The sequence below is a fragment of the Mesocricetus auratus genome, unplaced genomic scaffold, assembly GCF_017639785.1.
Source record: "Mesocricetus auratus isolate SY011 unplaced genomic scaffold, BCM_Maur_2.0 Super-Scaffold_6731, whole genome shotgun sequence".
Classification (NCBI taxonomy): Eukaryota; Metazoa; Chordata; class Mammalia; order Rodentia; family Cricetidae; genus Mesocricetus; species Mesocricetus auratus.
Genome location: NW_024429185.1, coordinates 12,443,117 through 12,470,063, shown reverse-complemented (window position 1 = coordinate 12,470,063; position 26,947 = coordinate 12,443,117). Strand labels below are relative to the sequence as shown.

Here is a 26,947-nt window from a genome sequence, read left to right as displayed (position 1 = left end):
AGTTGCACGCTGCCTCAGCTCCTATATAAGCAGCTGCAGTCTTTGTTCTGGGTCCCTTGCTTCCTGCTCTCCCTTCAACCAAGAGGCTCCAATAAAGCGTGATTTGGGAAGAATCCTTGTCTGGTGGTAGTCTTTCCTGCTGGTCAGGGAGTGCTCCACAGTTAAGACTAATACACTGCCCTTGCAGGACATGCATTTCGGGTGTCTCACAACCTCTCGTGACTCCATCTCCGGAGAATCCGATGCCTGCTTTGGCTTCTGTGGACACTTGCACACATGTGCACACATCCACGGGCACACATAACTAAGAATAAAATAATTTTAAAACTTAGGACATGTTCCACAAAATGAGAGTATGCAGATTATGAATAACGAAGTACAGACTCCATCTCAAGAATGGGGCGTTGCTGGGACGGTGATGGAGCAGTGTGTCTTTCAAACCATATGATTTCTAAAAGTCAGATTCTCATTTTTAAACTCTGGGTACAACCCGAGATTGTGCCTTTTAAACTAGCTCTCCGGGGCTGGATGTCGCTGCTGTTGATGCTGGTGGTTCAGGCCCTACAACTAAGCATAGCCGAGATGTAAAAAAGAAGAAGAAGAAGAAGAAAAAAAAAAAACAACACCAAATTGTATTAAGAATGAAGGAGAAAGAGAAAAGATGGGAAGAAATAGGGAAAGAAACGGAGAGCGAGAGAGGAAAGAAAAAAAAAGATTGATTTACTTCTCGAAGATAACAAGAGCGGGATTGACGATGGACCAGGGAAGGGAAAAGGATGGAAGGCAAAAGATCAATTCTTTAAATGAACAGAAGAAGACGCTGAAGCGAGGCGGCATCACACAGCCACCTGGCCAGCCGTGTGCACCCGAGGACGAAGTCTGGAGCCCAGGAACCCAGAGTCGATCACGTCTGGAGCATCAAGCCTGGGTACTGCACAGTGGGCCGCCCCAGAGGCGTCTCATGGGTCAGGACACGACAGACCAGCACTCAGGGGGCGGGGCCTGCGCCCTCCGGGTCCGCCTCGGGGGCGGGGCCTGCGCCCTCCACGTCCCGCCTCAGGGGGCGGGGTCGGATCTCTAAATTGGCGCCGCTGAGCGGCTGCTCGGATTGGCGGCTTTTGAACCCGGAAGCAGTAGTTGGCGCTCGGAAGCGGCGGGAACGCGGTGCCCGTCACGCTGCGGCTGCGGGATGGTCGGCGGCGGCGGCGGCGGGAAGCGCAGGTCGGGCGGGGCGGGGCCGCAGGTAGGTGAGGCGGGATGCGCTGGGTGCGGGGCTGCCGTGCGCGGCGGGGGCGGAGCTCCGGGCGGCGCTGGGCGGCGCCCTGGCTAGGCCGGGAGGGCCGCTCTCCCGGGGAACCGCGGCGGACTCTTTCCTCGTTCCTCTCCCGCCCCAGCCGGCGTCCCCGGGCGCAGTTCCCGCGCAGCGGTTTGGCCGACCGACCAGGCGCCCATCCATTCCCTCGATCAGCTGATGGACACGGAGATGTGGAGGGCCCCACGCGAGCGTACCTTTCACCGCAAACTTGGGCCTAACGCTGCATTTAGCGAGTCCTGGAGCTGTGAAAGGCGACGCTTGTTTGCTTGACACAGGGTCTGTTTTGTAGCCCTGGCTGCCCTGGAACTCTTGAGACCGGCCTCGAACTCACAGAGATCCTCCTGCCCCCCCCCACCACTTTAAGACAACTCTGTCCTGAAAATCTTTCTTGATGGCAGAGAAGAAAAATGAGAGATCCTTTGACATTGGACTGTGAGGGATGAAGTGGCCGGTCTGGACTTTGACATGATTTCCTGCGTCCCCTGGGCATTCAAAAGCTAATAAGGGGAATTGAGCAGGAAAACTAAAGTTTAGCAAAAATTGTTCTAGATGAATTTTTAAACCGATTAGGTAAGGTGAGGCTGTCGTTAGTGCTTAACGGTCAGCAGACGGTACTTACAATTTTCACACTGGCTCGTGTTTCCTCACAACATGAGCAGCTGTCTCAAATTCTACGTGTTAGGAATGTGAGGATTCTGAAACTTATTGGTTTACAGCAGAGCCGAGGTCTCTTAAAGGTACAGTGGGCTGCTTTGGCAGAATAACTGGCTTAACTGGAAATGAGATGGAGATGATCTGATGGAATGTTTTTAACAGGCAATAGTAGCCAGTGTCAATTATCTGCCAGGACTGTTTTATTTTGAAATAGAGCTATTTCTTATTAAAGAAAAAAAACTGTGAAAACAAGTACTACCATGTGCCTTTAGATGAGACATACACAGCACAATTAAGTAGCTTGCCCCAGGTGACAGCTGGAAATTAAGTAAGGAGTCAACTCAAAAGTCCGAGTGTTGGCACACACATTCCCAACACTTGTCAGGCAGAGGCAATGGGATCAAAAGTCCAGGGTCATCCTCAGCTACATTGCAAGTTCCGGGCCACCCTGGGCTACCAGTTTACCCTGTCTTAAACAGGGTCCGATGTGAGTAATAGCACTTAGCCTCCATTCTGATGACCTGAATTCAATCCTTGGAACTCATGTCTAGTTGAGGGGGGAGGGGTGATGTGACCAAAATATATTGTATTTGATAAATGTAAATAAAAAATGGCTTTGAAAATAAAACATCTCTGCATCCACCCATCCAGGTTCCTTATCCTTTCTGCCTAAACTTCCTGCTGCTTCCAGTCACTGTAACTATTACCCTGAATTTTGAGGTTTTCCTTGCCCTCTTTTAGAGTTTGTTGTTTCCTTTAAAAAACTATTGTGGTCCATCTTGTTTTATTGCTGTAAAGAGACACCATGACCATAACAACTCTTAGAAAAGAAAACATTTACTTGGGGCTGGCTTACAGTTTCGGAGGTTTAGTCCATTATTGTCAGGGCTGGATGCGTGGTGGGATGCAGGCAGACGTGGTTGGTGCTGGAGAAGCAGCTGAGTTCTGCATCTGGATCACAGGCAGCAGGAAGAGAGAGACTCTAGGATTGGGATGGGCTTTTTGAAACCTCAAAGCCCACCCCCAGGGACACAGTTCCTCTAACAAGGCCTCACCTACTCCTTTCAAATGGTTCATAATTGACCCATGTTGTCTAACTATACTCCTTTTAGTTTCTTTAGTGTTCTCCATTGTTTGAAAGACCTATAACTGTCCATTCTCCTGTCGGTTGGCATTTGAACCTCTAAGGACAGTGCCATTGTGAGCAAGTCTTCCATGCCATTTGATGTGTACATACATTAGTAGACCTGGGCCTCTGAGAAAACGTAATTATCAGAAACACCTAGGTGAAAGTTCTCAACTCTAGCACAGTTGACGTTGAGTGCAGCACTCTGTGCGTTGCAGTGTTGAGCACTGTCCCTAATCTCCGCCCCGCCTGCTGCCACTAGCCCTGAAGGGTTATATGTGCAGTTACCCTGTTCACAGCCAGGTCTGCGTCGAAAGGAGGACTGTGATGGGAATAATATACTCCAGAGGCTCTAGGGAAGGATCGAGGTTCCCAAAAAGAAAAAGGTGGTACTTAGAGAACGGAGACAGCTAACCTGAACTGAGCATGTTACCGTGGCAGGAGTGAGGCAGCTTTCTGGTAGTAATGTCTAGCCTAGCATGCTTACATTGCACGGGTGCTGGAAGATGCAAAGAATAGCAAGTCTTGGCATTACAAAGCTTTTTCTGAAAGAAGTGGTTGGTTTTCGCTCAGAGTTTATTCTCATTAACTTTGCCATGTCTCCCCTCATTTTGTTTGGAGTGTTAAAAGGAAGCCTCCAGTTTTAAATGGAAGGTTCGTAGTGATTGTGTTTAGAATACAAGGTAATTGGCTATTCTGGTTTCTTCGTATATATGTGCCATTGTACCTTTTTTTATTTGCTTGATTTTTAAGATGGTTTCACTGTGTATACCATGTTGGCTTTGCCCAGGCAGTCTTCTTGAGTGCTGATAATGGAGTAATGACTTTTTGACAGTTTTTAAAATTTTTCTTGTGTTTCTGCTATCACGGAGAAGGTTATTTAAAGACATGCTGTGTGGGTATTACTTGACCGCCATGTAAGCTATTTCTACTTTGTATAAAAGAATTCTTAGATTTTACTCATAAATATTACTTTTTTAACATGTACTAAAATGGAGCTCCAAAGATGGCTCAGTAGCTAAGCACTGGTCTCACCGAGGACGAAGGTTCAGTTCCTGTTATGTTGGGTAGCTCTCAGCATCATATAACTCCAGCTCCAGGGACTCTAATACAGGTAGCCAACACAGACATACACACATGCACTTAATTCACGTAAATCTTTAGAAAAATGTCTGTAGTTCATGGAAACTAACCAATTATAGGCGATAATTGGTATGCGAGGAGAGTTGTTGAGGTTTCTTTTGGAGAACTAAAGTTATATATGCCAATTTCCAGTGTGAGAAGACAGTTGAAGTGAAGAAAAGTAAATCCTGTGAAGCCGATGTCTCCAGTGACCTTCGAAAAGAAGTAGAAGATCTTTATAAGCTTTCCCTGCCTGAAGATTTCTATCACTTCTGGAAGTTCTGTGAAGACCTTGATCCTGAAAAGCCAGCTGGTGAGTTCCTCCAGCGTCTTTGCTTCTGTGACTGGAAGAGATGCTAGGGACACTGGAGGAAAGACAGAAACAAGTAGAGAAAAGGGATTGCAGCCAGGTATGGTGACGCGTGCCTATTGCAGTCTCGGCAATTAGGACACTGGTTTGAGAGTTTCACGAGTTTCTGTGTACAGTGAGATCACATCAAAAAAAGAGAAGACCAAGGAACATTCCCACGGTTTGTAATGAGAGCTATGTTGTCAAAGAAACAATTTTAATGACACTGACCTGAGAAAACAGCCCCGCAGGAAGACAGGGTTATTTGGAGTCATGGGTTGAAAGGTTTCTGACCCTGGTTAGTTGACTTCATTGTTTTGGGATTTGTGATCTGTTATGCCAGAAGGATGTGTCAGGAAAGTGCTATGTCATGGCAGACAGGAAGCAAAGAGCATTCGGGAGCAGGAATCCTAGGATAGGATGGAACCCTTCAAGTCATGGACCACTTCCTCCAGCCCGACCTCACCTCCTACTGGCCAGTCACTTCTCAGTAATGTCACCAGCGGGGACCCATGCTTTCAGTGCATGAACTTTTTTGGTTTGGTCATACTCAAACCATAATGCTAATAATATGCTGCTGTCACCCCATGGCAAAGGCAAGCAGTTTGAGGATACCCCAAGCATATATTGTCATTTTACTTCTGCAAACTTGTGGACTAGGCAAACTAAGAATTTCCTTCAAGTCTGTTGACTAAGAGATGGAGGGTTTACTGCTTGAGTGTATCCTTCCCAGGAAGCTGCAGGTACTGAAGTTGTCAGTTGCCCATCAGCACAGCCTTCAGCACTGTGGTTTTCTGCCCCAGTGATGTGTGAAAGCAGATGGAGTCATTGAGTGTTATGGTTCACAGTTTATCTAAAAGTCAAAAGAGCCTGGAGTGCCCGCTGAGGAGAAGGAAAGGAGGTGTTTTTCTATCCTTGGTCTATGTTGTCTCCTCCATAATCTGTGTATTTGTAGCTAACAGCAGACGGCAGTGAGACAAGGTTCGTGTGTGGCTCTTAGGCCCGAAAGAATTCAGAGCATCTTGGCTTGAGCTACATGAGGGATGGGATGTTTCAAATGCTAAGCTAGTTCAGTAGGAGGCTTATGGGGAAATCCTAAATTTAGTGCCATGTTTCTGTTAAATTGATTCCTCCATTGAGTAAAAACACTTTTACAGACTTTAAAAGCATTCTTTAAAACAGTTTGCTTAAGAATTATTTAGAATCAGGACGCAGGGCTAGGTGGACCTCTGAGTTTGAGGATAGTCTGGTCTACATGGTGAATTCTGTAAGAGCTGCATAGAGAAACCCTGTCTCAAAAAAAAAAGGGGGGGGGGAACAAATCAAAGTGATGAAAGGCATTTCTCCTATTTGCCTCTAGAAAGTGTTGCCTGAGTAAACTTATTTTCCTTATAGATGCACTTGCCACAAGCCTTGGACTTCGGTTAGTGGGTCCCTATGATATCCTTGCTGGGAAACATAAAATGAAGACAAAATCCACAGGCTTGAACTGTAATCTTCACTGGAGGTTTTACTATGACCCTCCTGAGTTCCAGACCATTGTTATTGGAGATAGTAAAACTCAGTACCACATGGGGTATTTCAGGTAAAGGATCTTCTCTCTCTCAAATACGGCTGCTCTGCTATCAGAGTCTTCCAGCCCTCACTGGCATCCCCGAGGAAAGACTCCTTTCCTCCTGTTGGTGGCTCTGTGGTCTGCCTGCTGTTCTGGCTGTCCTTCACCTCGGTAGCCTGCCTAGGCTGTGAACTCTTTGCAGTAATCTTCCCTGATTTCTTTTTCTCTTTGAATATAAAGTTTTGTCCTTTTGGGATCAGAAGAGCTTCTTTGAAGCCCAAATAAGATAATGTAAACCAGCTGTTGACTTAAACCACGCACTTCCAGATTGGTCCTGCTATTTATTATCTTGATCGAGGGTGTGCCAGTCAGTGGTGACTACGGGCTTTCTGTGACTCCTGTTTCCTTTCTTGAAAGAACAGATAATAGCATGTATTTGATAGGAATAGTGTGAGAATTAAGGGAATGCCTGCAGATAGGTAAACTGTTAGCAGATACGGTAATGTGAGAAATACCTTACATGTATCAGGAGTACTGTGGTATAAAGTCGAAGTGAATTAATAGAAGAAAAATGAGGCGTGGCTAGAGAGAAGTACTGTACAGAACACTCGTGGGGCTGGGAATGGGGTCAGATGGATTTTTGTTCTTGGTTTTGACATTAATCAGCTGTTAGAACCTTAGCCAAGAATATACTGGTTTCTTCAGTTTCAAAATAAAAGGTTTGGCTATATACATGAGTTAGATTCTTCAATTTTTTTAATAATATGCCCTGTTTATTTCTGACTTTTGCTTTTTCTTGTTTTTCTTAATGAACTCTAAATGAAGGTGATCATCAATTATTTGTAATACTCTGTTGATAGACTTTCTTTACCATCTTTTATATTTGAGGAAAATAATTAGGTACTAAGAACCTTAGCTTTGTGTTCTGATATATAAGATTTTTCATAGACAGTCTGGAGATACTTGGAGCTTAAACCTAGTAAGCTTATTCTGCTTTTTACAGGTACAGTTTGTCTATAGACTTAATTTTCTGCTTGTTGGATCATAAATTCTGGGCAGCTAAATTTTTATTATCTTTTGTTAAAACAGGGATTCTCCTGATGAACTTCCTGTGTATGTTGGTACAAATGAAGCAAAGAAAAATTGTATAATTATTCCAAATGGAGACAATGTGTTTGCTGCCATCAAGTAAGAAGCTGTGTCACTTCAGTTCCTTTTGATCTCTTTGTTGCCTGTCCACGCCACATTACAGAGTAGGGTTGTGGTGACGCCAACACTGCAGATTTCTAGCGCTCACGTCTGTGACTTCTGAAGCTAGCAGAAGTTTTGCTGCTCGCCACCAAAAGTTTATGTAACTGACATATTGCTTTATTCTGGGCTGAGCTCTGAACATGTGACAGAGCATGTTCTGAGCATGTCACAACCCGAGTTTTATCCCCTACATTGCAAAAGTGTGTGAATAGTGCTTAGTCTTAATTTCATTCAGAGTTTTCTTTTAACTAGATATTACATTTAAACAGTGCCTTGAAGAATTTATTGTAACTGCAATATAGTTCAAGCTGAACAGTTTTTAAGAATACAGTAGGTATTTATGAAATCCTTGGAAGAGCTACTAGTACAAGCTGAACCTCCAGGGATGACAGTTGTATGATGACTTCTTGTATAAAGAACCCAGGATATTAACTGCTTTCTCAAGTATCTCGATAGCTGTATCATTGTTCTGCAGTTATACCAGAAAAAACAGTGCCCCGCCCTCTGCCCCTCAACCTCATGAAGCTAAGGATGAGGTACTGAGATCTCATTTACAGCTGCTCTAGACCTATCTGCTGTCTCTGCATCTTATACAAAGTCGACTGCAGAAGCGTGGCCGCTACTCTCATCCTTTCTGCCTTTCAGACTTAAGTTGTTTCTGCTTGCCATAAGCCAGATCCCACATGGAATCAGCTAAAAAAAGAGAAAAAAGATAGCATGAGAAATACACTGATTTTTCAAGTAGGAAGGGGTCAGAATCCAGCTGAATGAACCAACTGGTATTGGCCACATACATGATTTAAAGTCATTTGTTAGTAGGTATGCACTTTATGTTGTAATTTATTCAACAAGGTAATCTTTGTCACATGAAATAGACTGTGTTTTGTATGACTCTAAAGGGCTTTATTCCTGTGACTTAACAGTGAAATTTATTATTATTAAAGTCCACCCAAAGTGACCACTCTACCAGTGTACACACTGTTATATATGAGGGACAGCCACAGCTTGTTTTTTCTCTTTTAAGACTTGATTTTTATGTAAAATTTGCTTGGCATTTGTAATTGGTGGTTTCCTCCCCCCAACCCCTCCCCGGCTGGGGTTGGTTTTTGTTTTGAGTACTGGGGACTGAGCCCAGTGCTGTGATCAGCCTAAACAGGTGCCTATTACTTGGGTTATATCCTTGGCCCTGATACCATTCTTGTAAACCTTTAAGATTTAGTGTTCAGTTTAAATTGGCATTGTCTTTATTGGAAACTGTAGTTGTTACTGTCTTTTATGCTAGCACATAAGCCCCATGAGGGCAGGGGCTGTGTCTTTTGCATGGTGATATTCTCTAGTAGATGCTCTATAAGTCATCTTAAAAACACCATAGCATATAAATGTGTCTTATTAAAATATCCAGTGCTGGGGACCAAACTCAGGGCATTACACTTGCAAGACAAATGCTCTACCACAGAACTAAATCTGTTAACTCCCCAAATATATAATTTAATTTGCCTTTGTCTTATCAGTCTTAATAGTTTAAAACAATCCAAATTCTAGGTTTTTTGTTTGTTGGTCTGTTGTATAAGACTCAATAGCTAAAGAAATTCGAATTAAGAAAGCAGTGTCACTAGAAGTTAGGCAGTGACAGTGACCAGTGACTGGCAGGATCTAAGAACCTTACTGGTAAGTGTTAATTGGTAAAACCTTTATGGAAATCAATTTGAAAAACACCTGAACACATCCATATTCCAAGATTTCTTAGCTGGTAGTTAACACCTACAGGTACTGTGCCATGTACACATTAATGTCTTTAAATAGGCTACTTATAGCTATAAAAAGGAATTTGATATCTATTAACATATGTATTATAAATTGCTTGTAAAAGCAAATTATAGAATTAATTCATCTAGCAATAAGGAAGATAAGGTAGATAGAAAGCATCTGTATATTATAAATGCCATGACTTTGATTTGTTGTGAAGAGGGCAGATATTGGGTCAGAATGATTCTATTTTTTCCTGTCTGATGCATGTAGGAAATAATTTATACTCATAAACAGCAGGAGTGATGTTTTGCATTTTTTTCCTTCCATGAAACTAAATGCTACAGTAATTTTGACCCGAGGGACCTATGGTCCCTGACCTAAGTCGGAAGTATTCGTAGTAATACAATGGTTTTGTGTTTTTGTTGTGGACCAGGGGCACGAGAGTGGTACTGTTGTGCCCTTTGTAAGAATCAGCACATTGGCACTCACCGTGTTAGCAGTATAGCAGTATTGCATTGTTTATCATCCAGCATGTGCAGCTGTGTTGCAGGACATCAGTGATGCACATCGCCAGGTGCATTAGGTTGCTGCAGTCCAGCATATCCTAACAGTGCATAAGGAGTGGGAAATAGGAAGTACCTCTGCACATTGAATTGATGTGATTTGTGAGCTGAACTTTTACCTACTTTTGCTGAGTGGGAGTGACTGGCAAACTTTTATTTGGGCACAAGATCTTGCAGAGCAGGCATTTTTCTCAACCCAAAGAAATGACCAGTTGTATTTTGTGTCAATATTAAAATTCAAGATTTTTATAAAAAATTATAAACACTACGATGAGCTTGACAGCTGTTCTCTAGAACTTCCTAATTGTCATGAATGTGATGTTTTTCATGTTGCATAATGGAATGAACTTGGTGTAATGAGAAGTTTCAACATTGAGATTTACATACTTAGTGGGCCAATATGGTCCAAATAACCATCACAGGCTGCTGTAAAACGTGTGGGTAAAGCTTTCTTCAGAGCTGCAGTGGGCCTAACAAAATGTTCATGATAATTGTTTGCACATTGCACATCTTTAAACACGGAGCAGTGCTGATCTGATAGTAACTCTGACTGGTATAGAGATGATCTTAGCATCTTGACGGATACAGGGCCATGGTGACTGCACAGCGCCTTCCTCACAGTACTGGAAAGAAGTGTTTTAGTGAAGGAACAGTGGCTGTGTGGATGTGTCTAAGTGAGAGACAGAGTGCTTAAGGCCTCCTAGCTCCCACAAGAGCTTCAGGGTAGAACTCATTTTGACGGACCAGATCTAATGATTATTCTCTTAATATACAGTCCGTGATTAAACAACTGTGCTGCAATGAGGAGGTGCTGATTTCTGTGGTTTGGGTCTCCATGGCATAAAATCTGACATGTCTGTCCTTTGTACCTGAGTTTCCTGATGTGTAAAGAGGAGTGAAAACTTACATGATCTAAATGACTACTGCAAAAGAAGTCAGTTTTTTCCAGGAGTCTGTAACCAGGGTGGGTGCTTTAGAAATAAAAAATTCTTTTTGTGGGCAGCACATTTGTGTTTTCCTCTTGAGTCAGCCTTATATTTTTGTTGTTGATGTTTTCCAAAACAGGATTTCTGTGTATGGCTGTGGCTGTCCTGGAACTCACTCTGTAGACCAGACTGACCTTGAACTCAGAGTTCTGCCTGTCTCTGCCTCCCCAGGGGTGGGATGAAAAGCGTGTGCCACCACTGCCCGGTTCTGTGTGCCACATCTGAATTTCCAGCAGTATGACTTAAAACTCAGCCTGGGCTTTTTGATTGTTTGCTTCCAGTGTTTACGGTGAAGATACATAATACAGACATTTAACATGAGTACTGCTTATTCCTTGCTTCATGCAACTGGAGACTTTGGAGAAAGCACTGCAGGGGACTTCCATTTTCATCTCAGCTCCTTGACCTCTGTGTTTTAAATAGAGGCCAGCAATGTAACTAGGGCTTTTGCTTCTTTTCCAGGTTGTTTTTGATGAAAAAGCTTAAAGAAGTAACAGATAAAAAGAAAACTAGCATTTTGAAAAGCATAGATGAAAAACTCACAGAAGCAGCCAGAAAACTAGGATACTCACTGGAACAGAGAACCATGAAGATGAGACAGAGAGATAAGAAGGTAGGGTTCCACCCATCGTCTGACTGTTGTGCTCTTGGCTCCTCCCCATCTGCACTGTGTACTTTTCTCTAGCTCTGTCCTAAAGAAAGCTACATACCAACTCCCAGGGGCTCTTAGACAGTGCTGGAGCAGGGATCAGGTCAGCTTGCAGGTTGGCGTGCAGCCTGACATAACTGGAGGCCATTCATGTGGCACTGTAAGTCATTCTGGTCTTTTTTGGTGTCTTGCCAACGTGTATGTCTGTGTGAGGGTGTCGGATCTCCCGTAACTAGAGTTAGTTGTGAGCTGCTATGTGGTTGTTAAGAATTGAACCTGGGTCCTCTGGAAGAGCAGCCAGTGCTCTTAACTGCTGAGCCATGTCTCTAGTCCCTCATTCTGGTCTTTTAATCTTGTTGTATTGGCCATTGTATAAAGGTATTTTAAATAAAAGCAGCTTTGTACTTAAGCTTCATTTTTTGATGGGTGAGGTCTCGTTTTCATGCAAGGTACTTTAGGTGTGTAGTTCTGTACTTAGTGACCTAAGATGGCAAAGGCATCTTGCTTTTTAGAAACAGTATGGATTAAGATTTGTTCATTTTCTCCTGATTCCTCCTTGACCCTATCATAATTTACTAGTGCCTGCAGAGTGAGAAAGTGTTTTATAAAGCAGCAAGCAATTCTCGGGTTTCGGGTCCATTTGGTTTTTCAGTTCTAAATCTGTAAGCCAATAGATAGGTAAAAGTATTCTGTTTTTTTCTTTGTTTTTTTTTTGTGGGCATTCCTCATAAGTTCCGGGGGTGTGGGGACTGGCATTCTCCTCCAGTCTTTCAAGGTGTCTTCTGAAGCTGTTTTGTGGGAACATGCTAAGGCAGATGGCATCCTTACTGTCTCTGAAGGAACTGGGGCAGAGTTTAGTGCACTTAGTCACTGGGAACCCTGCCTCACTCTGATCTTGATTCAGCCACAGACTCGACTGCTCTTTTAGTAACTCTCTTCAGTCCTAAAGAACAGAAATGGGTTCTAAAGATATGTATTTAGAGAGTAAATTACAGTGACATTTAAACACTTGTATTGTTCTTTTACCTGTGTGGTTCTCAAGGGAAATCTCTTACTAGAAGAAAGGGAAATGAGCTGGCCTAGCTTCCATGCATTCTGAAGGTGTCTTACCAGACACTGAGCTTTTGTGGATTTTACTGGTCAGCAAGTTCTTTGTGAAGACCCTTGCTTTTTTCTGTTAACAGAATTTAGTTCAGAAATTTCATTAATGCTTTCCTACATCTAAAAATATGATTGAAACTTAAGTTTCATGTTGTGCTTATTTTGACTCCTCAAGTTTATATTCAGTATTTGTTTTTCATTAAATGATAGCTAGTAACATAAATGCAAGGAAAATAATTTTCAAGAAAATTATGATTTTCCTCATTGTGTTAATAGCTTTCAGATCCCTTTTATGTATAATTTTTAATGTTACTGTGAGATCATTAATTTGTAATTTCCTATTCCTGAAAAATTCAGCTTCAGTAGTATGTTAGTGACTTTGTCCTTGCATAGCACCATAGAATCTGCATGGTAGTGTGACAGAGCGTGATATAGCATCTCAGAGAGCAGCAGTGTTTTCGTGTAGATGGCACCTTGTAGTACTAGGAATGCAAAGTCTATGTGAGTCCTGCCTACATTTGCCCTATAAGAAATCTGTATAGACTTGGAAGAAAGTCTGCTTTTCTTCCAGTATTTTAGTTTTTGTTTTCACATTTAAGACTGAAATGCAACCATAAATTAATCCAATGTAAAGATTAAAAGGCTATAATTTCTTTTTCCCTAAATCATGATCACTGAAAATTTCTTTTGATCATTCTGCCCTTCAGGGTAGCTTAGCAAAAGATGATGAAAGACGTGGAGGAGGGAGGGGTAAGGGGAGGGTGGGGTGAAGGAACTCTCAACAGACCTGGGGCTTTGGAAAACCTTTAAAGTAGAGGGCATTTGGGGACTTTAGTTTTCTTCTGTCCTAGAAGCTTTCACTAGACTACATAAACAAGTAGAATATTTAAGATACTTAACTAGAAAGACCAAGGCCATATGTTAGTGCACATTTGTAACCTCAGCACTCAGGAGGCTGAGGCAGGAGGATCAGAATGCAAGCCAGGGGGCTGGTGAGAAGGCTCAGCAGTTAAGAACACTGGCTGCTTTTCCACAGGACCAGGGTTTGATTCCCAGGACCTACATGGAGGTTCACTATCATCAGTAACGAGGTCTAGTGGATCTGATGCCCTTTGCTGGTCTCTCCAGGCACCAAATATGCAAGTGGTATACAGACATACACATAAAATGGACAAGGTGTTGTGAAAGCACAACAACAAAAAAATAGGAGAAAAAGAATCTAAAAATGATGCTAAAATATGACTAAAAGAATGTTAACCAGGTTTATAATGGTGACTCCTATAGCTGGGCTTATTTTCATCCCTGAAGATGACTAGGTAAACTAGTTATGCAGTTTGTCTATAAAGGCACCATCTACTAGAAGTATCCTGTTTCACAGTTTACTAATGACCCTACATTTTTCAGGTAAAAAATAGGACTCTGAATTTGGCAGTACTGAGAAGAGTTCTGTTGTTTTCTACAAACTCCACCCTATTTCCTACCCAGAGTCCCCTGTTTTCTGTCTAGAGAAGACTGCTATTCTGCCTCACCTGCTGTTAACATACTGTTTTCTGATGAATAAGACAAGCTTTAAATTTTATAATTACTTCAAATGCTTGACTTCTGGTTTTTAAGAATGTATTCTCCCCAGGATCCAGATTTACTAAGACAATGTCCTTGAGTGTTCTGTGTGAAAATACACTGGATTTATGTGTCTATTGAGGTGGGGAGTCTTCTGTTCTTTTGGGTCTGTTTTCTTGGTCTCATTTTGTTTTTTTTCGTTTTTTTTCTTGACTTTAGGTTGTGACAAAGACCTTTCATGGTGCAGGCTTGGTTGTTCCTGTAGATAAAAATGATGTTGGCTATAGAGAGCTCCCTGAAACAGATGGTAATGTGTTTCATGTGTAAATGTGTATGTATGTTTGTACACACGGAGGAAGCCTTCCCTTGTGTACGGAAAAAGGTAGTTACGAGCAAAGTCAGGTTCCAAGTAAAATGAATTAAAACTGGACTCATAGCTTGACCTTGCACAAACGATTTAGTTTTACTAAGCCTTGTCTTTCTCATCTGCAAATTGGGCAGTTCATTTCATAGGGGTATTTGGAATGTGAAAGGATATAAAGTACTTAGTATGGTGTCACATAATACTTGATGCAAGGTAATTACTTTTAAAGTCTAAGGGATTTAAAACCCATTGCGTAGGTTATTTTTTTCTAACTCGTTTCAGACACAGTACTAACTTTGACATAGTAATAACTGAGGAGAAAGTATTTGGTTGCAGTCATGAAGCGCTAGTTCTTTGTGAACATTTCAGCTTTCATACCTGAGATACTACTTCATATCATACAGAGATACTTAGACGATTACACAGAATCCAGTTATTACTCTGCTGAAATCATTTACCATTGTTCTGTCTCTTTACTGTGAGCACCCCTATTGAGATTACCTTACTGTTTCTGTGGCATAAAATTGAGTGAGAGAGAATCTGAATTAGTGCCCCCTCAAAGAAGCAAGTATTCCTGCCTCAGATAGATGGCCACTTGTTTCTCACAACTATAAATGAGTCTTAGTAATTACCACTCTTTAAGTGACAGTTCTCAAAGTTCTTATGTGGTGTATCCAGCTGTATGTTGGGATGTGTTGTGTGACAATTTATATTTAATCATGTTTGCTACAGTTTTGTTCTTCCTCTAGGAATTCACAGGGGGTGATGGGCTAAGGTGTCCAGTAAGTGGCTCCTAAACACTTCACCATGTGGCTAGTGCCATTGACAAATGGCATAATTTAAATTTAAAATCTTGTTAAAAATTAAAACAAATTTTGTTTAAAATTTTAAGTTGAACCAGCATTAAACATCTTTATATTGATTTATGTTGAAATAGTGCTATACTAGAAGTATTGGGTTAGATATCACCAGTTTCATCTGTTTCGAGTTTGGGTGTAGGTGTGTGTGAGAGAGAGGGAAGAGGGAGAGAGAAGATGGGAGGAGAGAGGAGAAGGTAGGGGCTAACACATGCTCTGGGGTGCATATGGAGTCATAGGACAACCGTTGGGAGTTGGTTCTCATCATAGGATCTGACAGTCAACTCAAGTGACCAGGCCTGTGTACAGCACCTCTAACCCACTGAGCCCTATCACCAGTCCTCTCTTGAAATGTGATTACTATAAAAATGCAAATCATATATGCACCAATCCTATATTTCTCTCTCATACTGGTCCCAGTTCCCTGAAGCCAGGATTAATCAGTCCCTGTGGGAAGTTCGGGCACCCTTGTCCAGTCTTCTGCTTGAATCAGAAGTGATGTTATGATTAACATTCTGAATTGCAGCTTGTCAGATTACTAAGATGGCATCAGTTGAGTAGTAGTAGACAGAAGTAGTAGAAGACATAGGAAAATCTACCATTAAAGATGGCTGTGTGGTTTTGTTCATGGTATCTTTATATCATTGATTTCTTTCAGCTGACCTTAGAAGAATTTGCAAGACAATTGTGGAGGCTGCAAGTGATGAGGAGAGACTAAAAGCATTTGCTCCCATTCAGGAAATGATGACTTTTGTGCAGTTTGCTAATGATGAATGTGATTATGGCATGGGGCTTGAATTAGGAATGGACCTCTTTTGCTATGGCTCTCATGTGAGTAAAAACTCCGCCTTTCCCCATTACTCCCTGTACACCACTCAGTCTTTGCACCTATATTTTCAAGTTCCAGTGCTGGCAAGACATGGATCCAGCTTGATTTTTCAAGACAGGGTTTCTCTGTGTAGCTTTGTAGCGAACGGCCCCTCTGCCTCCTGAGTGCTGGGATTAAAGGTGTACTACCTGGCTCCAGTTTGTATTTCAAATTGAACTTTTGAACTAATTTTAAAGAAAAGATTCTAAAACTGTTGGAAATCTTGTATTTTGGCAAACATATCAATATACTAGGGGTGTGCCATCTTTTGGGTGTGTGTATAGACTCATAGGGATATATGTGGGAATGTACACACACCATTGCTTTGGTTCTGCTTCGGTGTTTATCTGCTACAGTGTCTTACAATACTATTTTCATATATTTTAGTTAAAATATTGGAGCTAGTAGCCTATCATTATTTTTTCCTTAAGAAAATTAGCCATATCAGTGCTACTTTAACTGTAGGTGCCACAGAGTTGAAAGCCCCCCCCCCACCAGCTGTTGAAGGCTGGGCAGTTTTCTTAGTACCTTTTTATTTCTTTTCCTCCTGTAAAATTGTCTTATATACCATGCACATTTCTCATTGTATCTTAGTAAGTCATTGGTAGAATCTTCTTCAGGCTCACAAAGACAGTCCCATTGCAGTGTCTTAAATTCATTATCCACAAACTGCAGGAATGCAGATTGTTTGAGTAGGTCAGAGATGGGGCCCTTATGGCACTAACATTCCCATGTGACACGAATGCCACATTCCAGACCATGCTGAAGCGCAAGACTAAGCCAGTAGCTTTCTCACTTGAGTGTGCATCAGTCATCTGGAGGGTGGGCTTGTGTGCAGGTTAGTGCCTCCCTGTCCCCCACTTTGAGCTATGGGGTAGGTCCTGAAAAATTGATGTGACTAGTGGAGAACCCTGCTGTAAAACATGATTCTCTGCCTGTGGTTGCTTGTTACCAGTAAAACGTATCCAATAAACAGGCAGATTGATACAGTTGTCACAAAGGACCTAACCGGAAATACCTTTGAGACATGAAGTAGGTAAAAGCAAACTTGATGGCTATGACAATCACACGAGGTACAGTATAGGTGCTTAAGTAAATGCTTACTATATACCAGCAAAAGAATGTAATAGCAATACTGTAAAATCATTCAGTAAACCTAAGACTGAACTCTTAGCAGGGAAGAAGTGTCTATGTGGCAGAATGAGTCTGAGAATAAGGGCAGGGGCTGGAGAGATGGATCAGTGGTTAAGAGCACCCACTGTTCTTCCAGAGGACCTGGGTTCGATTACCAGCATCCACATGGCAGCTCACAACTGTCTGCAATTCCAGTTTCAAGGGATTTGACACCTCCTTGTAACTTCCTTGGAGACCAGTCAAATACATAGCACACATACAGGCAAAACACACATAACATTATTAAAATAAAAGAGTGATTTGTACCCTATATTTAACATATGTATTATAGGATCTATAAAAGAAAAAAGCGTCACATCATAATTAGTAAAAAGAGTTAAGGGAAAAAAAGCATTTTATGGCAGTTTAGGACAAAATGGTTGATAAAACTAATGGACCATGGGAAACTTAAATTTGCAATGGCTCTGAATTCCCTTCAAGATATGCTTTTGGGGAGGGGAGGGCTTTTCAATAAATTATCAGCTATACTTGCCATTTCCTCTGCTTGATGTTTGTTTTCTTTTCAGTATTTTCACAAAGTTGCTGGCCAGCTTTTACCTCTCGCGTATAATCTGTTGAAGAGGGATCTGTTTGCAAAAATTATTGAAGACCATCTGGCAAGCAGAAGTACAGAGAACATAGATCAGCTTGCAGGATGAGTGAGTTGCTCTGTCGGTGCAATGTTTTAAAGTGGGACTGTCAGATGGGGCTTCGTTTTTAAGGAAGAAAAATAAATAATGGAAACATTTATTAAAAACTTTCATAATACAGCTCTTCTGGTGTTTTTCTTTCACATGCTAACAAACGGCACTCCTCTTAACTTCTAGAAATTCCTTGGTTTCTAAGGTACTTCTTTGAGTGTTGTCACTAGTAGTAACATGTTTATATAAAATACTGCTTGTCCAAATTCAAATAACCATTTATTCACTAGAAATACCAGGCTAACTAAAGCTAAAACCACTCTGCTTTTAGTGATGCGACAGTCCCAAAAATATAGTTTGTAAGACTTTTTACATGTCCTAGAGCCAATATGAATCCCAACAAGATTTATCACAAACAGAAGAAGTGGGAGAGCCAGCTTTTCATCCATGTCATACAAACAGGCCTAACATGGAACTGTATCTCCAGAAGCCATGCCAGCCTAAGAGAGCCAAGTTAGGAACTGAACAAAAGACATGACTATTAACTGTGGAATCAAAGGTTAGCTTAACCATAGAGCGCTTTGTCTAAGATGTGTGAGGTCCTAGGTTTGATCCCTAGCCCCACTAAACAAAATTTTGTATATGGCAATTACAATTTGGATGTTTGTGGATACAGTAAAGAGGGCAGTGAGGTAATTGATCTTTCAGCTACTAAACACTTTTCATTGTATCACAGAATACCAAACCTTCCTTTGTTGGCATTTTCCTTTACTAAAGACATAGTCCCTTTGAAGTCAGTACTAAAAACATTTATCTAGGATCTGACTGGAACACATTTTAAGTGCCTGAACACATTCATGAATCATTCTAACTCAATTAGGATTATTAGCCAACTTAAATCCATGTTCTTACTTCTTGGGGCCTAATAATGGAATTTCTGTTAACTTTTCAAGTATTTGAGTATGTCCAAGGAAATGGAATGCTATGAAAGTGGGAGATGATACTTTATAAGGACCTAAAATTCTCACATTAACTCTAAATTGACCTTACTGTCTTAGCAGCATTGTCTCTAAACTACACCACCATAATTCTTTTATTGATCCAATGGACATACTTCAGTTCTGCTTTCTAGACTAGGGTTTGACAAACTTGGAGCTGGTCAGTACTAATAATGAAACCTCATCACAGTTCCAAGCACCCTACTACCTAAATGCTACCCCCAACTTTCCATCTTTCTTCCTCTAGGACCCCCCCTGTTTTTTTTCAACCTGACTATACCTTTTTTCCCAGCCTTAAGGGTTCAATTCCCATCATTGTGTATCCAGCCTCAACTCTGTTGTATTTATGTTTGTACCCTAAACCAAACAGTCTACATTTCATCCTAATTCTACTAAGTAGCTAGAGGGGAAAACATGCTTCGTGTCAAACTGAGGTTATTTACTTTAACCTCAGATGGTCATTTTGATGCCTGTGGGTCCTAGTCCTTTCTCACCTGTGCTTAGTCTCCAATATCTCCTCCATCCTCACAACTGAGGATGTCACAGAAAAAAAGTGGCAACCATCCAAACAACAGATTCAAATGCACAGTATACTTTGCCTTTTACATTTATGTCTCACTTTGTGGCCAAGATCCCATACTCTTTAGCCTACACAAAGACCCCCCCCACACACACACAGATCATTTTCCCTTGCTCCCATAATTAGCTTAGGCTGTAATACTAATACCCTACTTAAAATAGGATCTCAAACTATTCTCTCAAACATTGCTATCACCAATGGGAAAAGCTATATCCTGCATCTTTAATCACTTGTAACAGACTTCTTTTCTGGAAAACATCCCAGAAGAATCACACCTCTCTACTGCCTAACAGACCCATTCCACTATTGTATGCCACTGTTCCATCAAACAATGAGGTCATCAAGCCGGGCGTTGGTGGCGCACGCCTTTAATCCCAGCACTTGGGAGGCAGAGGCAGGCGGATCTGTGAGTTCGAGACCAGCCTGGACTACCAAGCGAGTTCCAGGACAGCCTCCAAAGCCACAGAGAAACCCTGTCTCGAAAAACCAAAAAACAAACCAATGAGGTCATCAGTCTGCTCACACTGGCCAACTTTCAGCCCTTGCTTCACCTGTCAGTACATAGCTGGCTGCTGAGGGCTCCCATCATTTGGTTTAGCTCCCTGTTCTAAGGGCAACTCTTCCCACCTCATTGGCAATTTTCTTTTGCTCTCATTTCACCGTTGCTCTTCTGCCTCTTCTCTGTCTAAACTTCAACCCATGTCATTTTATCCTGTTTCTGGGAATATACCTCCCATTTAGCTCAAGGTGGATCTTTAGCTCGAATCTTTTGTATGTATTAGTTCCTACTTGAAATTCTCATTTGTAATCCTAAAAGGTATTGGCTAGAGAGAGCTCAGCAGTTAAGAGCACTTGCACCTACCTATTTCAGAAAACAAGTTCGGTTCCTGCCACCCACATCTGGTAGCTCATGACTACCTGTAACTTGAGTTTCCAGAGGCATCTGCACTCATATGCGTACACACACACGAAATAAGGGGCCAGAGAGATGGCTCAGTGGTTAAAGAGCAAGTCATGTACTTAACAGAGGAGCCAAGTTCAGTTGTCAACACCCCCATTAGGTGCTCGCAAAGTACCTGTAACTCCAGCTTCACAGGAGCTGATACCTGGCCCCATGGGTACCTGCACAGCATACTCACAGCATAAATAAAACTTAAAAAAAAAAAAAAGCCCTAGTATTGGGCTGTTCAGGTGGGCCTTATGGCCCGAGTTAGATCTCTGGATCCCACGTGACGGCACTGACCACTGAAGGTTGCCCTCTGACCTCCACGTGCATGCTGTGTGCTCCTAATAAGCACAAAATAACTATAGCTTCCTGTCTAAACTCAGGTAGTAGGAGGCAAAGATCTATTCTTCCTCCATCCTTTCCAGTCTGTGCCATTCTGTGATCGTGCTCACCCTTGAGCTCACTCTTACACACTCAGCAATCCCTTAGCAAATCCTGCTCGCCTTCATCTCTAGAGTCCTACCATTTTCAGAACATCACAGTTAAGTTCCATGAACACTAAGTGGAAAAGTACATGATAGATTGATTTATCCTGTCCCTTTGGTGCTCTCCTCTTAACTAAATGCTTAGTATTAGAAGACTGAAATTCCATTCCTGTATTTCTTAAAGCAGATCTGTTAGTGTAAAACATAAAAGTCATTTATTCCCTCTGTGTAGACAGTATAATTTTTCTTCTACAAAATAAAAAAATTTGGAAAGTGAACTGGAATCTTCTGTGTTGACAATTGGGTGCCCTTGCCTGTTGCTAGAAATGTGTCCATACATTCTCAATCCAGCATTCTCCTCCTCCTCTTCTGGCTTCTTGCTCAAAGCGAGAGAAGGAACAGCTGTAACCTGACTGAAGTATCACGAGCACCATGCTTTTGAGGCTGCATGTGTCAGGCATGCGGGCTTCCACTGCAGAGTGCAGCTGTGCAGGGGAGGGCTGCTGGGACAGGTGCAATTAAAGGCCAAACCACACATTGAAGTAGAGATTTTAATAATTTTCTTATTAACTCATCACAGTAATCATCTTTACTGTAATGATATGCAGCTTTACTACACTAGTATAAATAAAAACAGATAAATACAGCTCTAGGCAACATCACAGATTAACAACTAAGCATTCTTCAGGAACCAAAACCAAAAGCAATTATTAGTAAGAGATGCTGACACCTTTGCCCATTTTCATCATACCTTCTTAAAAAGGGTACTCAAATAAGGCGCTGTACTTAGTATATTGGTCAGTAAGTTTGCCAATTAGCTAGGCACATGTAGTTCATGGTCTCCACTATATTATTTGGTTGAAAATCAACCAAACCTTAATGTATGGAAAAAGAAAAATAGATATACCATAAAGAAAAAAAAAACCCCAAACCTCTGAACACATTAAAAACACGGCACTTTTCATGTATTTCAGCAGTATGAAATAGAGAAATATAACAAAGAAAATGAATGCTTTAATATGTACCCTGAAATGTCAATCTCTGAAACAAGATGTGTCATGACAGCAGAATCTAAAGGGAAATGTAGAAATTAAAATCATGTTCAGTTTTACTTTGTGAAGCTGCCAAGAAGCTTGCTTCTCCTTTGAAGACTTGGAACCCAGAAAGGAATGAGTCACCCATTAGCCAAGCTAAGGAGTTTGTACCTCAGCAGTGCCTTGCACACTGCAAATACACTTCAAGATCTGCAGAAATAATACTAAAAATGGGTGGACTCTATTTATCCAAACAACAATGAAGGGGCTATGAAAGATCTTGAAATCTGCCAACAGAAGTGAAAAGACAAAAATATTGTTGGCAGACAGCACAGCTGAGAAACCTTAAAAGTTTGGTGAACTGTGGATCATTCTAATATGGCTTCCCGATCTTTTAAGTCATCAAGATCATACAGATCTAACATGATCTCACCAATATTAAAAACGGCTCTTTGCCAGTTGTCTCAGAAAATGTCTGTCTGCACAAATGCATTTGCCTTTCAAAAATGCATACTCACAGATATCTGGGCCAATCTAGCGAGTAAAGTGCCTTTGCCAGTAGTGAATTAAGACCATGATTAAAACAGGTATTTCCATTAACAATTCCGAATACTCTGAGGTACCTTATAACTAATCCTGAAACAATGTGCACCATAGCTATTCAAATCAATTATCACTGAACACTTCAGGTAAGGTCACCTACCCAGTGATTTGAAGGTTATACTCAGATTATGATTTTATTGTTTTCATGTTTGCTTGAAAAGTGGTTTTAATCTACTAGTAGTAATTTACGGTATATTCAACTTTCTAGTTTGCAAGTCAGAATGGACAAGTCAGAGGGCATAACCCAGGCAGGAAATGGCAGTGAGAACTCAAGGTCTCCTATGCACTCTGGATCACAGAGAAGTGACCCTCTTCTCAAACCCTTGCGCCCATGGGATACTTTGTTCATACCTCCACATTTGTAAGTCAGAATTAGTCTATTAAAAAAAATCACATTAAAAAGGTAAAATTATTTAAGTGCAATATTAACTGATCTGTATTTTATAAATTTTAATCCATAAAAATATAAATAAGAATGGTAAATTTTTAAGAAAAGAAATATACATTTAGTGCAAGTTATGAATTACATTTCATCTCCAGTGTCAGCAGTGAAACATCCTGAAATAAAAGAATAATCTAATTTCAAGAAAAAAGTTCCAGTGTTTAACATGCAATTAATACCAGGTCCAGCTAAACAGAATACTTCCTTCTTTTCACTGTCACAGCAGCAGCACTGTTTAATTAGGCTGAAAAGCACTGTATGTCATAGTAGGAATTTTAGAAATAGAAAATTTGCATAAGAGTAGGTCACATTATCCATAAAGTCTGAGAGGAAAAAATAAAACTGATTAGAGTCAAGTTTCTTTGTTCTTGAGTCTGAATCACACATCACATAAGCTGGGGGATTTCATTCCCATCTCAAGATTTTAACTGCTTGGCCAGCAGTGCTATGTGTGTGCACATTTCCAAGCCTTTAGTGATGTGTACCAACTATATGGTTAATGGCACAAGAAACATTCCCTTCTTGTGATGAAACCTCAGTAAAATCACAGTACTTCTCAATATGAGAAAGGACTGCTTCAAAAGGACACACCAATTTAAAGGTTTTCTTACAGCTCAGAAAAGGGAAGAGGGGAGGGAGGAGAGAGAAGCTCTTTTGGAATGTAGAAAGGTAATGCTTAACTATACATTTCATGAGTTAAACAGAACAGTTCTGATATAAAAGGGCAAGACCTTGCAGTCATAATAGATGGCTCAATTCAAAGTAATCCCTCCAGAAACAGGGACTGAGAACGCGGCTCTGTGGTGCTGAAGGACAGCCAGAGGCTTGAGGATTCCAGTGAAGGCTCCATGAAGGCTCAGGCCTGCACTCTCTCTGCATAGCCTCAGCGAATGCAGCCAGTGCAGAGCAGCATGAGATGAATCACTGCTCCAGTCACTTAGGGAAGTACCTCACTCCTTTTACCTTCTCCCTCCCCAGACAATCCCTCTGGTCTCCCAGCATTATTTGCAAACCAGGTTGCAAAAGCTCGGCTTGTATTTCCTTTCCTTTTTTTAAAGAAGAAAAAAGTGGATGAGTCCCTCATTAAAGAATTGTGCTATTCAACAAACGAACTTCCTCTTCTGTCTCCTCTCTCTCCTCATCTACAGAACTCAGTTGAACATTATTGAAGCGGGGTCTTGGTTTGCCGTCTGGGCCATATGACGGAGGATATCTTTTTTTGTTATAATGCCAAGGAGGCGCCTGAAAAGGATAAACAGAAAAGATCTATTAAACTAAAAGGCAAAAGAAAACAGGAGCTAAATCTATAGATAAATTCTTTTGTTGACAGGAACAGATAGCCAAGCAAGCAGGCTGATTATGCATTTTTAAAAAGTGTTTAACTGGTAAAAACAATGAAATTCCCCAGCAACCATCCTCTGACATAAAAAGTACTGTGGTCACTCAGGCCTGACTGAGGTGCTTCTACTGGGACTGAGGACTGCAAGCCTCCCTGAAGCAGAGCTGTTTTGATTCATGTATGCCAACAAAAAAGTAAAAAAAAAACTGGGAAGGTGTATGAACAGGAAGTAACACTGATCCAGTTTGGAAAAGGAACCCATTCCCATTGTATTAGGAAACAATTTAAAACCTCAACATTTTGTAGAACCAAAATTTCAAGAAGTAATTTCCACATTACCCCGTTGTATGCAGACTATTCCTGGAAGCACATACAATTGAGATGAGCACAAAGCTTCACCTCCCAACTGCAGGTGCAAGAGTAAGCCTACAGCACAAGCCGGGGCTCGGAAAGCACACTCATGGTCTGTTTCCAGTCTTGTGCTCCCCGGAAAGAAGATACAGTGCTGCTATGAAAATGTTAACGCTTACATTAGAAAGTAGGTGAAAATCAAGAGGCAATCCTGAAAGGTTATTAAGGGAAAGCAGAAAGCAGAACGAATAGCTACTATATTGAGGTTAGTAGTTTTTAAAGAAGGATGCATGAAACACTTGTGAAATATTAGCATACAACAGGAATACATACTCAGTTGTATACTTAAACAAATAGGGACAGGTTTCATATAGGTATGACAATTGCAGGGCAAAATAATTTGAGGCATTAAGTGTTAAAGCCAGACAACTGGTTATGCATAAATCAAAATTTATCTGTAATCAATGACACCACTAACACAAAAGCTACTTTGATGGTAATCCAGAAGCATCATACAAGAGGGGCACACACATGACCTATGTACAGTCCACTAATGAAATGGCAGGACACACATTCTAATTCTGAACATATACAAGGGGTAGCAGAAAAACGACTAATGCTATGATCACAGATACATACACAGTGTGCTCTGGTTAGTGTGCCCAATAAATATTAGATGTTCAGCATTTCTACTTGCTAAGCTCAGGTAAAGTCACAAAAGAGCTTAGATTTGCCACAACACTACCACAGACTGGGAAGCATAAGAGTGAAGGGTGGGGACAGGACAGGCATTTTTGAACCAGTAAGGAGTCTGCTGAAACCATGAATCCACTAAGGTAGACTTTTCATGTTTAAGCGTATTGAATAATGTCTCCTTAATTCAACCACAGACTTCCTGCAGTTCTCCAAGTTGACCTAATTTTCATGGACGTTAACTGTGGTTCACTTTCTAAGAATGGGATTTTAGACAGTGTATCTAATTTATCTCACAGACATTTGCTGAGATACAAGAGTGCCTGGCAGCATGGTGGGGTTGTTTGTTCACAAGTTTCATGCCTCCTGACTTAAGGTGTCTAGTGAGGAGAGCTGACAGCTAATCACCAAGGGCTCCACGTGCTGCTTTAGTTGCTCGAGATGTTCTAAAATGTTCTTCTTGGTGATGATCCCCAAGACAATCCTGAAACAGATTATTATGCTAATAACTGTGAGAAATTAAACTGAAAGAGGTTCCAATCATAATGATAAAGAATGAGAGAAGGACAACATAACCATAAGAATGTTTCTCATGAACTTGAGATAAAAATAAGATTTAAAAATCTACGTTCCATTTTTCAGACATTCTACTAACTTCAAAAGTGACATAATACTGTTTCTAATGGTGGAGTTTATTGTTTGTAAATCAAAATAATGAAAATATGATAAATTTTAATTATAATAATGACTAAAACTAAAAGTACAGAAGAAACTTAATGACACACAGCTACAGACCTCAAAATTGGGAGATGGGTTTCCTTGGATGAACACGCTTTTCAGTTTCTAACATAACAACCTAAGAGCTATTTGATCTTCAGCATTGTATGTGTTGAGGGATGGAGGTTGAGTTTGAATTCCATAAGAAAACTTAAATCTCCCAGATTTATTTGGAATTCCAATTAAGGAAGAGCACGTGTAAATACGACTGACCCCATTTTCAGGAACTGAATCCCATTTCTTGTAATATAGTAATAAAACATTTATGAGTAGAGGTCAAAATGATTTTCAATGCATATTTTTCTAAGCAATTATTTCTCAGTTTACAATTATTACATCATTTATAAATTCTCATAAGGATACCTAAAACTAAACTACTTTTAATTACTAAATAACCTAATGCTTATTTTACAACAAATAATTGAATTTGACTGTAATATGTAGTGATATAAATTCCAAAGCCCATCTCAAACATCTTCAATATAATCAGGCATCTCCTTGGTGATCTGTCTGCTTAAGTCAACTTTCTGTTGAGCCGCCTCGGAAATTTCTGATTTCATTTTTGTTGTTATTGTTTTGTTTTTTCAAGACAGGGTTTCTCTGTGTAGTTCTGGCTCTCATGAAACTTGCTCTGTAGACCAGACTGGTCTCGAACTCAAGATAAAAGCATGCACCACCACCACCACCATCACCACCAGGCCTGATTTCTTAAAGAGGGTCACTATGGGACTTCAAAGCAATCTGGCCTTTAACAAATATTTACCTCATAATACAGTAATGGAGGAGCAGGAAGGGTAGAATAAAGGCAAAGATAGG

General features: G+C 41.0%; 2 protein-coding genes across 8 annotated transcripts in view; one reads left to right on the top strand and one right to left on the bottom strand.

The window, feature by feature from the left end:
• The first annotated feature begins 1,139 nt into the window (after positions 1-1,139).
• On the top strand, positions 1,140-18,012 carry LOC101833339 (histone PARylation factor 1). The gene is made up of 8 exons (XM_005075162.4): positions 1,140-1,243; positions 4,371-4,530; positions 5,962-6,151; positions 7,211-7,309; positions 11,133-11,283; positions 14,200-14,287; positions 15,860-16,032; positions 17,770-18,012. The coding sequence occupies exons 1-8, from the start codon at positions 1,190-1,192 to the stop codon at positions 17,899-17,901; spliced, it is 1,047 nt and encodes a 348-aa protein (XP_005075219.1). The 5' UTR covers positions 1,140-1,189; the 3' UTR covers positions 17,902-18,012.
• A 3,417-nt stretch (positions 18,013-21,429) lies between these two features.
• Clcn3 (chloride voltage-gated channel 3) overlaps positions 21,430-26,947 on the bottom strand; it is a 94,712-nt gene continuing 89,194 nt past the window's right edge. For 5 of the 7 annotated variants that reach the window (XM_040742257.1, XM_005075163.4, XM_013117184.3 and 2 more), the window contains 2 exons: positions 25,763-25,838; positions 21,430-24,213 (listed from right to left, as the gene is read on the bottom strand). In XM_040742257.1, coding sequence (XP_040598191.1) covers positions 24,055-24,213; positions 25,763-25,838 — 235 coding nt within the window. In that variant the 3' untranslated portion in view covers positions 21,430-24,054. The remainder of the gene's footprint in view (positions 24,214-25,762; positions 25,839-26,947) is intronic. The other 2 variants (XM_005075164.4, XM_005075165.4) reach the window with 1 other exon arrangement.

Coding starts and splice junctions, on each gene's coding strand:
- LOC101833339 (XM_005075162.4), top strand. CDS start 1,190: ATGGTCGGCGGCGGCGGCGGCGGGAAGCGCAGGTCGGGCGGGGCGGGG. Junction 1,244..4,370: donor CGGGCGGGGCGGGGCCGCAG/GTAGGTGAGGCG, acceptor GCCAATTTCCAG/TGTGAGAAGACAGTTGAAGT. Junction 11,284..14,199: donor TGAGACAGAGAGATAAGAAG/GTAGGGTTCCAC, acceptor TCTTGACTTTAG/GTTGTGACAAAGACCTTTCA.